This window comes from Atta cephalotes (genome assembly GCF_000143395.1).
Source record: "Atta cephalotes unplaced genomic scaffold scaffold00031, whole genome shotgun sequence".
Classification (NCBI taxonomy): domain Eukaryota; kingdom Metazoa; phylum Arthropoda; class Insecta; order Hymenoptera; family Formicidae; genus Atta; species Atta cephalotes.
The window spans coordinates 3,585,518-3,599,172 of NW_012130095.1; the positions used below are offsets into that span (position 1 = coordinate 3,585,518).

The 13,655-nt window shown below is 31.4% G+C and overlaps 1 protein-coding gene across 1 annotated transcript in view; it reads right to left on the reverse strand.

The window, feature by feature from the left end:
* Positions 1 to 289: 289 nt before the first annotated feature.
* Positions 290 to 13,655, reverse strand: part of LOC105621006 (nuclear migration protein nudC) — a 94,845-nt gene continuing 81,479 nt past the window's right edge. The window contains exons 5-7 of the mRNA XM_012202482.1: positions 1,564 to 1,758; positions 830 to 1,032; positions 290 to 751 (exon numbers count right to left, since the gene is read on the reverse strand). Coding sequence (XP_012057872.1) covers positions 700 to 751; positions 830 to 1,032; positions 1,564 to 1,758 — 450 coding nt within the window. The 3' untranslated portion in view covers positions 290 to 699. The remainder of the gene's footprint in view (positions 752 to 829; positions 1,033 to 1,563; positions 1,759 to 13,655) is intronic.

A 13,655-nucleotide genomic window follows, 5' to 3' on the forward strand; every position in this document is an offset into this window, starting at 1 on the left:
ATATATATATATATATAGTATATATATATATATATATATATATATATATATATAAAAACAGAAATCAGGGAATGAAATGTATATCTTTGATTAAAGTTAACATAATTAAACGATTATTTTTTTTCATTTTGAAGGTCAAAATCCAAATACAATTATAACTTAAAATTATGTAAGATTGTGAAAAACATTTGATATAAACAATTTTTCAATGTAATTAAAAATTATTTGGGTCGATTAGATTTTTGAATACGATTAAAAGTAATACATTGGGAAAGAAAAAATATAACAGTTATATGATTTTTATTCTTAAAGTTGTATCTTTTTCATACAATTCTAATCTATCTTTTTTTTAAAGAGCTCGATAGATAAGAGAAGCGCAAATATAGAAATTAGACAACTGTGCAATGCATCTTTTCTTTAAAAGTAAGAAAAATGTAAAAAAATAGTGAAGCAAAAATGAAAAGCATAATCGAAAAATATTTCAATCGCATTAGTAGAACTCTGTATATGGCATCATAGTCTATCATTGTGCTGCCATCTTTGTAATTGCATTGACTTTCTTCTTCAACGATATGGAAACGTCGAGGATAGAAGATTGCATATTGTAATATGATAATAAAAAGCGAGATATGTATATCTCAAAAATATTTCAATGTATAGTATCAGAATATTATTAAGTGCGCGTGTTATTAAATTATTTTAATTGAATTTACACTTTGAAAAGTCCATTTCAGGATGTTGCTCCATAAACCTAGAAAAATTCAACAAAATGTAACAACTCATTAATTAATTCAAAATGTGAGTATTGAAAAACATCGACGAGATTTACTTTTTGATGACGTCCTGTTTCTTCTGTTCATCGGATGTTGGAAGTCCTAGTTCTTTCTGCCTCTGATCATACATCATTTTCTCCACGAGGCCTCTTGTCTCTCCATCGAGGTCGGAGAGTTTACTAGGTTCGGGGTTTACTTTCTTTGTGCTAATTTCTGGTTCACTCATTATAACATGTGCCCACCACTGCATTTTGTTTACCTGCAATCGGCGAATGTTAATTTCATTGCAAATTATAAGGATATTGCTATTATTATGCTATCATTGCATCATCACAAATTAATAAAATTAATAAAATTAATCTTCTTTTTATACTATATAAAATTATATCTATTGCTACTAATAACGTCTTGTTTTTATCTATTATATATAAATATATATATTGTATAATACTGTGTGTATATATATATATATATATATATATATATATATATATATTGAATTTTCAATCATCGAAATTTAGATTATTTTAATATAATTTTAATATAATATATGTATCATGGATCTTTTATAATATACTGTTTTATGTTTCATAAAGTTTTGGATAAAAATTACGAAGCAGAATCACAAAATGTTTATATAACCAGATGCGAAAGAAATGTTAATCGGTCACACATATCTTAAATCTTCATTTGCGGCTGGACAATCTTAGAAATGTTGCGGTAAAGCCGGCGAGGTCACGAAAAGCGCGTTGTCGCGGGTGCAATTGCACCTATTGTGTCCATGACTCACCTTTTCTAGATTAATTAGCAATATTTTTCCATCTTCAATTACCCAAGTAGATTCCTCTAGTTTGACCTCGTGCGGAAAATCCCCAGCGAGAATTGGTGGATGGCCTTTCAGTCCACAGCTTAAATGTTTCTTTGCAATCGACACAACCACATCTTTCGGTCTGGCCGAAAAGTTTATCTTTAATGGTACTCTAATCTGTAAAAATGCAAAAAATGCAACTTTACGTGTTCTCTCGAACGCGTATCATTCACATGTGGCGGCTACGAAACTTGCATGAAAAGAAACTTCGTTGATAATTTGTCATAAAAATAAGGAGTCTATTTAAAAGAATATCACATATTTCATACAATTTGTTTTCTTATAATTATATTTTCTATTGTGATAATGTTTTCCTACAATCAATAGAAAATCCTTCCTTTAATCAATATAATAAATTTGTATCAATTTATTTTGATGCATAATGATTGTATTTCAAGTCTGACAACTTGAACCGCCACGCAATCTTAGAACCGATAATTGTATTTGTATTTATATATTCACATACGATTATTATTAAGCAAGACACGCTTTGATCGAAAATGGCTTTTTTCTCTATTATTTGTGTTTAACCACTTTTCTACTTAATATTGCTCAATATAATGACATGCAAAAACTCTGCAGACTCTCATGGATAATTAATAATCTCCAAAAGAGAATGGATAGATGATAGGGAGGAGAATTGTTTTCAGCTTGTTTTTTGTCCTTCTACGATTATGATCTCATTGCAAATCATTGTAGTTCGAATCATATTCTGTGATCTCGGGCTCAGATTTCGGAAACGAAAAATCGTAATGACTTCAGAAGAAAACCTTGAACATTTGGAAGGTTCGTGAGGGCATTCGAATCTTACGAGCTCGAATTGAAAGATGAAAGGCGCATTGTAACAATTCATGAAGCGAAATGGCAAAGGTTCGATATTTCTGGGATACACGTCATTAACCACGAAGAATACTCGCTTTAATTGATAGCAAGTATATGCGGATCAGAGCTTGATTTTAAGTTATTGCCAGTTCAAAAGAGAATCAATAGTAAATTGATCGTGAATGTTTGCTTTATGTGAAAACATTCGAATTTGGAGTGTCGAACAATCGCTTTTCTATCGAGTCATCAATTTGCATGATTATCTGAATCATTATGTCAATGAAAATCATAATTATCGATAATCTCATATTCATTAAAATCAAGACTGTGTATTACATGCCAACTAAAAATATCATGATTTTGATTGGGAGAATTCTAGATGAGAGATCTTTAAATAAACGACTAATCTCTGAAAAAGTGCATATTCTCATATGCAAAAAATTATTTGAATTTGAACGATTTGACACTGAAGAATTACATCACACCTATACGACGATGCAAAATGAATTGATCAATTAAATCATTTCGTAAAGAATTTGTATTTTTCACGTCTTGTAAACATCTAATTTATGACTTTACGGTTATATCAGGAATACTGCAATGTTAGATATGATTTAATTGTTTTGTTTTTCGGTATGTTCTTTTTCAAGTAAACAAACTGTTCGTTAAACGCTTCTGGCTACCCGGAGAAGAAGATTTATAAATCGTTAATATGTATAAAATTAAGATAATTGTTTCAATAATTTATTATTATATAGTTAATATAAATTTCCAAAGCTTCTCGTTTGAGGAATTGCTAGGATATGGTTTTTTTCTTATTGACTCAATTTTAATTTTATATATTTCAAATCAGGATCTACTTCAGTTGGGAACCTGTTAGTGACTCACATTTGACGGAAAGTTCAACGAATTAGGATTTGAAATATGTATTGCTGAAGAGGATTCCAAAGAGAGCCGAAACATTCAAAATAAAGAAGATTACATACAATCGATTAATAGTATAGAATTTAATCATTGGCACCTTCATCAGCCTATGACTCTTGGTGACTCTGTATAGATTGTTTATTTTTATTTTTTATTTTTAAAAATAGTGATCTTGAATTTTTAATTTAATTATCTTATCACGGATAGTCAAGTATCCATTTGAACCTTCGTTCTGACGTGAATTATAAAATGAATAGTAAAATTCATTAATACATATTCATGTATCGTCGCAACCGAGTAGTTTCTGCGCATCGGACGTCTCTATATTTCAATTCCAATTTGTGACGGGTAAACAATTCAAGCTGCTGAAGTTTATTACATATGTAAATCCTGCTGCATTATCTTGAACCTTCTCTCGAAATTTATCGATTCACGTTATTGTGAGTGACAAGGTAAAGTCTCACACATTTACGTAATTTTCACGTTGCGTGGCTCACAACTTCTTGTAACTCATTACCGTATAACTCGTCACTCGCAACATAATCTTTTCCGTTTGGATTTAATTAACGTCTGGATGATCAAAAAAATTATATATTTATTTCGTATATATTTTTACTCATTACAATATTTTATGATATATCGATTTCCAATGAGGAGATCGTAGCAGTTCACACGCGATCCGACTCATCTTTCTTTTGTTCTTGGATTTCCAGAATGACGACAACGACGTGGCGGTAAAGCCGGGTGCACCGGTGCGTGGAAACGGATCATGGCTACCGACTTTGCGTCCGACGTTAACAAAATGGAATATCATTATAAAAGCGGCATAAGAAGGCGAGGAAGAAGATGGCTATAATAAAGCTACTTACTTTGTCGAGGTCTACCCTAAGTAGACTGTGACGTATACTTTAATAATCTACGAAACATTGGAATTCCCGCTAAAAAATAAAGTTCAATTCATGCGTCATAATTAATTCTTAGTATATATGATGATTTTTCAGTTCTTTACTATACGATGAGTAATTTCGTGTCTCGGGTTAATTTTCATTACTTTCACAAGTATACAAAAAATAAGTAAGTATTTCTAATATTTAAAAGAAAAGAAATGTGCAAAGATATGAATGACCCAATCGCGTGTATTAAGAGTTAAGAATTCATACTATCACTTGCTTTTTACAATCACAATAATACTCCATTTCTTTTTTGAATTGCCATTATTTGGCAATATTTTCTCAAAGAATTATTCTAAAGTAATATCTATTCTACACTGGCTGTTACAATCGATTTCTGAACAATGTTCGAACATTGTATCGAGTCACGTACATATAAGCGCAGCAGTAAACATTTATAATTTAGTGACTAACGTGCTGTTCTTATGTGTATTATGATTGGCAATCACAGCTGTATTGACACAGCTTGCTCGCAGAAGTTCTTACAGAGTAAAGAATGGATTATCTCTGATTGTACGTTATAAAGATGTTTAAATAAGATCATTTCAAATAATCATAGTACAAAGATCTCAGATTTCTTCCGTATTTACGTTCGTAAATTATTTTATTTCAAACGTTTGAAAGATCGCATTAACATATTATTGTGGTCTTATCTTATACGGAAATTAACTAATACTTAAGGCCAATTATTTTTTGATTATCATTTTAAAAAATTTAATAAGAATAACATTTCGTTTATAATATAAAAAATTAAAAAAAATAAATCATCAAAAATGAAAGCTAAATACAATTATAGACTATTATTATTTTGTCAATTTTAAATTTTAACAATTTCACAAGGTGATTTAAATTGTTTTCCTTTCCAAGAAATAAAACCAAGTAAACTTGTCAATAATGTTCGAATAACAAAGCATAAATACATCGGTCAATGAAATATGATAAATGTTAAAATAAAGAAAAATATCATTTGCTCATTGTTTACATATCACAACATTATATTGCTATTCTTATCACTTTGACCTGGCACCCGCATAAAATAGACGTATTATATTGATGCTTCTCAAAGACTTGTGAAATGTTTGTTTTTACCATTGCATTAAGATTGGATTTGTGAGATTGTTTTTAAGATATGTTTTTTACGAGTTTTAAAAATAACACGAAGATTACACATTATACGAATTCATAGTCTCGAAGTAGTGATGAAGCTTCGTCCGCAACCTCGGCATTCGACTTATCGTCGTGAGCAAGCGAACGTGACTTTGAAGGTTGCTATCGGCCGTGCATCGTCTCGTTCGTGAATAATCGATTTATTTGGCTCTTCGTCGGAATCCTTGATACTGAAATATCGGATACATCTTTCTCGTTTGCGTAACTGAATAGTTTGTTTATTACTCACAGTATCAAATAACATAATATCGAATAACAATAACCTCTTTTCGACTCGTGTCGAGATTGACATTTGTATTCTCGACATTTGCATTTTCGATATATAAACAAAATAAAACTTTCGTCTAAAACTTTCCTATTTAGGTATGAGTTTTTAATAGTAGGTATATCGAATAAAATAAAATTAATCGCAATCAATGTAATCACACAGACTTAATAATAAATACGATATCTCAAGATACCAAGATGTTTGTGAGTACAAATAAAAATACGCGCGAAAAGTTAATATATTACTTAAATAACCACCAAACACAACTAGTAAAATAAATTTAATAAAATATTAGTCAAATGTTATAATCATCACTCTTCAAGATGAAGATCAAGAATATCTATCCATTTTTATATTTTATAGCTTGTCTTATATATCTCATCTTTAATTAAAGGTCAATTTTTCGTTCTATTCTTTCGTTTTCATTGTAGCTTCTGACAGAGATATATAATGTTAAAGGAAAAAATTAAAGGAATAAATTTTAAAAATTCGATGGATTACAGTCTCATTTTAGAAAAAGGATACATCTTCATTTATCGATTTGACATTCAGATTACTTTGTAATCATTTTTAAATTAGTAAAAGCATTGGAAAATAATTAACATTGATTATATATTCGAAAAAAATTATCGGAAAGAATGTTGAAGACAAATTGCTGTAATTTCGAACAAAAAAATAAAAATTTTGCGAAACAGTAGTAGAAATATCAAAAGAAAAACGATGAGAATAATTTGTATAAAGATGGCTATTTATATTGACAGATTCCATTTATACCTATTAGCGTGAATAAAGATTGATTCATAAATGCTTATTCTAGAGTCAAATGAACGTGAAATAAAGTAATAAAGTGCATACAGTAATTGATTCTACGTGAATCTGTAAATATTCATGGATGATAACAGACAAATGAAGGAAAATCATGTCGAACATAAAAGACTGGGAATAAAATAAGCATTTGAATGTCGTTTAGTGTCAATCTGCATGGCAAATTGACTTTACATAACATGTTACGAATTACCATCAAATCATAAAATTATTCTAATACGTTTAATTATATTTAGTTGGAAGTTTCCACAGAAATCTTTGAGATATCTATTCTATTGATATTCTATTGTATAAAGATTTTGTCATACTATTGTAATGATATCGCATTCTGTAAATAATGTCGGCCGCGAATAAAAATTAATACAAGATGTTTCTCACGTCGTTAATAACGCTACAAAATCTGATATTTAAATTAGTAATTACATACACAAATGGTGTCTCACAAATGGTTTTTCATAATCAACCTGTTATAGCAAAAGATATAATTATCCCGTGACAGCCGTTTCATTTAAGGCGTATTTTTACAAAACTAAATACTGTTATCGCTAATTGGTATTTATGATAAGACATGTAAATAAACATGTAATTTATAGTTTCCAATAGATATTATATAACTTCGATAAATAAATATATATAATCCAGAAACCTATATATTATCAATTTACATATTTCTGTAATAATCAACAACTATTGTAAATAATTATTGCTGCATTTACATTGCACGGAAAAGATAATAGCATAACATTTTCAGAGATGAAGTCTCAGCATTAAAAAAAAACACATTGTAATTGCTTATAGAAAGTAGAAAAAATTACAAATATTTTACGACAGTTACTTATTAAAAAAATATTAATATTTTATGTATACAAGATTAGACAAAATTTAAAGAGTATTTATGAGTATTCTAGATAATAAAATAAAATAACAATGAAAAAACATCAAAATTGTGAATTCGGCGTTTTTTAATATTATAAATGTTTAAACATTCATATTAGCCTTTTTGCGCGTAAATATTTAAAATACTCAAAATCACAGAATTATGAATGAAATTTCAATAAAAATATCTTTTAATTATAAATATCTAAACATTTATTTTAATGTACAAATGCTTGAAGCACTTTTTACATGAATATTTAAACATTACATCATTGTATATACATATACAGGATGTCTCACAGAATACCCTGTATGCATAAATATTACGAATGCGATATATTTTCCATTCACCATTATGCCAATATGCCAGTAGTGTCGTATTCATGATTACGATAAAAAGGAGCTAAGGAGTAGAAGCCAATGCGATCGAAGAAGTGCATGATCGAAAGGATATGAGAAGATCGATGAGCTTCTCGCATCGAGCGTGCAAGTATACAGGTGCATCGCGTATTTCTACGAAAGTACATGCATCGTGTGCATCGTTTTGTACGCGAGAAGAAACGAATTCGAATGGAAGAGAGATGAATCGAGAGAAGGAGGTAAAGGAGATGGGAGGCACAGATAAATCGGCGCCTACGAACGCGTATCCGGCTCGAGGAAAGGATTAGGATTCTCGACGTTGATTTTGTGCAATTCGCAATGATCAGCGGATCCAGGGGCGGGGATAGAGACGAGACAGGGTGTGCGCAATACACGTTAATACGCGCGAAAACGCGATGGATAATTTATAGGTATGAAAAGATGTTGCAAAAGACACGCCGCTTGCTGAGATTAAAACGGAGAAATTGCCGTCGCGATAATAAGCGCCGACAATGGATGTGCTTCCCAAAGCAAAAGTGCATCGCGTCAGGGGCGTTAAGATAAAAATTGTTACAGCCTGTAGATGCGGAATTCAGGTCGCGGTGAGGAGTAAACCGGAGAGGCGGGAGGCCGTAGGTAAATATTTCTTCACACCACAATCTGGAATCGGGCTAATGTAGGTCGAGCGTTACTTTACTTCAATCATTAATATATTTATCTTCATAAATAAGCGGATGTAACACGCAATTCATGTTCGCGCGAAATCGTGAAGAATAAGACCAGAGGTACTCGATAAGATTAGATACATCCGGCGATATATTAAGTAATAATCGTCTTATTGCAGATACATATATTAGGATTGTTCATTTTAATCAATCTTCTAGAATATCTCTAAATCCTTAAATTTAAGACAAAAATGTTTTAAATAAAAGTTGCTCAGTTGCACTAGGGAGAAAGAAGATAGTGATTTTGGTTAATCTGAAAAGATGTCCTTAAGATTAGATCAAGATTACTTAAAATTTTTTCAATTAAAACTTCCATTTTTTTTTCATATTTATGCCGATTTCTTATCAAAAAACATTATAATAAAGAAGATGAAGAGAAGATGAACTTGAGGACAATGTGCTAACTAAGGTCATCATCTTCTTTTCATTTCAAATTTAATTGCTTTAAGATAAGTGGATTGACTAAGCATATTGATTTGTTAACTTTCAAGCCTCATAATTTCTAAAGTACTTAATGAAAAAATACTTTATTATATTATATTATATTAGTGTCTTAAAAAATTTTGTAGTCAACTATATAAATAAAAAAATAGGAGTTTCAATTAAAAAATTTTAGATAATCTTGATCTAACCTTAAGGACATTTTCTTAAAGGCAACCAAGGCATATTTCTCTTTAGTAACTAAGCAACTTTTATCTGAAACATTTGTTTTAAGGGGATGCTAAAATCATATCTATCTTATCGATCAAATGCAATTATTTTCCTAACTCTATACAGATTTAAAATTCTTTTCCACAATTAAAGCATAAACGATAGTCCAAACCGATTGACTTTATATTAAAAAACGAAAAAAAGTTAGAAAATTCTAATTTTTATCCCTACAGTCCAAGCAATGTTATTAAACAGTCCATGAGGCATGTTGATTTTTCTCCATGTTTTCTACTTTCAATAATCGTTGATTGACGAGATTCACGAGGCAGAGAGTTCTTTTAATATTAATCATTTGGAGATTTGTCGCGACATCCAGGCGCGATACATCGTCGACGGGGAGAGGCAGGTGCGGCTTTACTACCATGATGGTACCAACGACGTGTCGCCCTCGGTCTTCTCGGCGAAATCGTGGTCCAATGGTAATAGCGGCAATGTACGTGCCAGTCAAAATTCCAGGTGGCCGGGTGAGACCGGTTCCTCCCGAAAAATTGGCGCCGAGCTGACCACGTTTCGGGTCAAAGAACGGCCTTGCCTCTCGTCCGTCTCTCACTCCTGCGGCCTCCTCTCCACTTCCATCACCTCTCCCGTGGTGACTGCTTCTCGCGCTCGCGTCCTCGCGATTCCCCTCTTCACCTTGATTCGCCATCGGCATCACCATCGATGTCAGTGGCGTAAACATTGATCTTATGTCAAAGAAAAAAAAAAATAAGATGTAGATAAAATTGCGTGTCTCACGGTGAAGGATGATTCTGAGATCATTGTACATATCGAGCGGTTTCTATTTTTACGATGTCCAAAATCAACGACTGTTTATCTCTTAAATAGGAAATTTAAATGGAAAAAATATATTTATTACTCGATCGGATTATATTTGAGAGGCATGCTAATTCTAATCTAAAATTCGATATTAGCATAAATCAAATCGTATTCAAAGCAAGTGATTAAATACGTCACTACTTAAAGATTTCTGTCTAGTCGACAACATCCTTGACGAAGTGTGAACGGACAAGACTAACTTTCGATAGATCCTTCTTGACCTCTTCTTGACTTCAAGCAAATTGTTCACGTAAACAAAAATTTGTGAGTTACGACAGATCAGTTACATTATCAAGCAAATAATGCTTTATACGTGATCGCGAAAGGCAACAAAAGCGAGCAACAGTACGAAAATAAGCACTCTCTCTGTCTCGTGTTTATAAGGAACTCGAGCAATAATAAGACTCTCTACTCCAGTTTGAGAAAGCGCCGTGTTGTAATCTCAGATAATTTCGCGTGAACATACCTGGCCGTAGATGGTCGCTGACTTATTACCGATTTGTTCGCTTTAGATGCGTGATGACTTTATCCCGTATCCCTTATCAATTACGCGTGCTTAGTCGTAATCCATTCAAAAGCCTCACTGCAGTCTTAAGGCAGTAGTAATCATGTACGATTCGGATAGCAGATGCTCCTGTCAAACTTTTTACTAATATTTATACGAGAAATTTACCTTACGAAACTTACTCCTGTTCATTATAGTTATATACTATGAAGATTCAAGTATCCACACGTAAAGAAATATGAACAAGACGGAACAAGTGTTATCTTCATTGCTCATAATTCTTATAAATGTTGCGCAACGCACATGAATAACGCAATATGACGTTAATCACGAGGCCGAGTTGATTGATATACGTTAAGATTTTCACGAAAGAAATGAAGTTTTTCGACGTTAAACGATAAATATCGATGTATGGATAGATAGGCTAATAATGCACACGTGGAAAATTGCTTGGCCGATGCTAGATGAGCGGTAATAACAATCGCTCTACTTTCGCGGATTTGCGGCGAATGCGCGTTTTGCAAATTGCGCCCTGGTGTAATGGTCCTTTTCGTTCGGAGGCACGCGTGCGAGATCGTTGCCGACGCGCACATACGCGCTACTTACGCAATTACCAAGAGAAGGAGACCGGAGAAAAGGAAAGAGGGTACGCGTGCGGGAGAGAGGAATGGTGTGCCGCGACCGCCAAAAGTGAAATCGAAAGATGGAGGAGGACCAAGCGGAGATAGGGAACTTCAAGATGCTAAATCAAAAAGGGAAATGAAATGAGTATGCAAATCCCTTGACGCGATCTTCGTATCGCTTAGAACTTAGGCAATCGACGATCGAAGCAACGATCTCTTGCGCTATAAAAATATTAGTAATTCTATTGGTCTTCACGTTCTGCTTACGCAATTTGTACTGAAAGCTATAATTTCAAAGACTCGGTATATACTTACGAGCATATCTCGTGTAATAAAATAAAATAAGTTGTTAATTATTAGTCAGTAAACTAAACATATCGTATCCTTATTTCAAAAGTGACGCAGTTGAATTAATTTTGTCTTTGTAAATAGTTTTCTCCTTTTTCAGAAAAGAGAAACAATTATTTTTCAACTTAACGGAAAATTATTGACTAATCAAATAATATCAGTAAAAAGAAGTGTGTTCTTATTCTTCTAAAAAGATAATCAAATGTTTTTATCATCTTTTACAATTCTTAAAAATCACTTTTGAATTGTGACAATTTTGAAATCTTATACACAAATTATATAATAAATTATATAATAAATTTGAATTCATATTAAAAATAATATAACTCGAAATATCGCTAACAGTTTGTATTTATTATCATCAGCTAAAATGACTGAATTCAAAATAAAATTTCTTCAAACTTCGATCCAAATCTTAACTCTATAAATGTTTTCTGCAGAAGAGGTTCCTTTTTATTTACAAAAATAACATAATTCAAAGCGTGTCACTTTTATGTTAAATTAGTTAAATTAATTTGCCTTTGATTGTTGATTGATAGAATAATCTTTATCTAACTAACTTTTGATAATAACATGGTAATAATCAATTTTTTCGTGTCATTTTTGAAGCATGAAATATTAGTAAAATAATATTTAGTAAGTATTATGTAAATCCAATAACTTTAATAGCTTGTTAAAACTCTACACTGTAGAGTTTAGAAATATAACATGTAAATAAAGCTCACAGTTATAAACGAAATTAAAAGTACTGAATGATTTAACTGAAAATTAAGTACAGTAGTTACTCAAATTAAATGAATGTGTACATTAAATTTATGAAATTTAATGTACTTTTCATAAAATTTTATTAAAATTACATTAAATTTCATAAATTTTCATGAAAAATACATTAAATTTTATGTACATGTACACAAATATATTTTTTAGTTAAAAATACATTAACTTTAATGTCATGAAATTAAATTTAAATTGTGTAACTTAAAAGTTAATAAAATTTAAGAACATTTCTAACAGTGTATTTCGTCGTTTGAGATTGTATTATGAAAGGGTGTTCTATTAGAAGCGAGAGAGAGTATATGCTGTGATACGTAGAAAAATACCACAGTAGCATGAATAGGTACGAACTCGTAGGAATATTCGAATTATCGGTGTTTAGAATCGAGAAGAATACCTTTTCCGGTGCCTTGTTAAAGGACCACCCACGTGCATAGCTTGTTATGTATAGCACGCGAAAACTGCGCGAGCAATCGCAACCCCGTTAACTATGCTTACGCAAACCGTGCCATTGATGACCATTGTTCTCAGAGCAAGCGAATGCCTATCGTCGACTTGTTATAAGGATTACGCATTTTTTCAGTTTTGTTCGATTGTGCCTCCAACTGATTTGAAAGCGAAAGAGTATATAAAGAGATATATAGTTATAAAAGGTTTAGTGATGAAAATTGTAGATTATTATCAGCAGGTAAACGGTAAAACCGACATTTCCGGTTATTTTCAAATGTACATTATCTAATCATATTCTAATACAGAAGCATTTGGCAACCACATCCTTAAAGATCGATCTTTTTTATCTATCAAAAATCGGTGTTAATTAAATTTTAAATGAGAAGATATGTAAAGATATAAAGATATATATAAAGGTTTATGTCACAACATGTTTCCTCGTAAAAAAATTTAATACAAAGGACGCTAAATAAATTGTATATATTGATATCTATTTCGAATTTTTAAATACGATAAAAATTTCATTAAAACATATAACTTTCATTAAAAACAAAAAAAATGTAAAAAATTCTATCGAGACTATTTTTAACGCAAGAAAGAGAGAGAGAGAAAAAGAAAGAGCCTTTTAATTCCATAATAAAAAAACCGTTAGAATTGAGGATAAACCATTTGTAATCGTGCGATTTCAACCTTTGATCAGTGAACAGGTATCTGTTATGTTTTAGAGAGAGAGAGAGAGAGAGAGAGAGAGAGAGAGAGAGAGAGAGAGAGAGAGAGAGAGAGAATACTACGTACTACGTATATAGTAGTAGTAAGTAAGTAACTATAATAAGTAAGTAAGTAAGTACGTAGTAACGTAACGTAACTAAA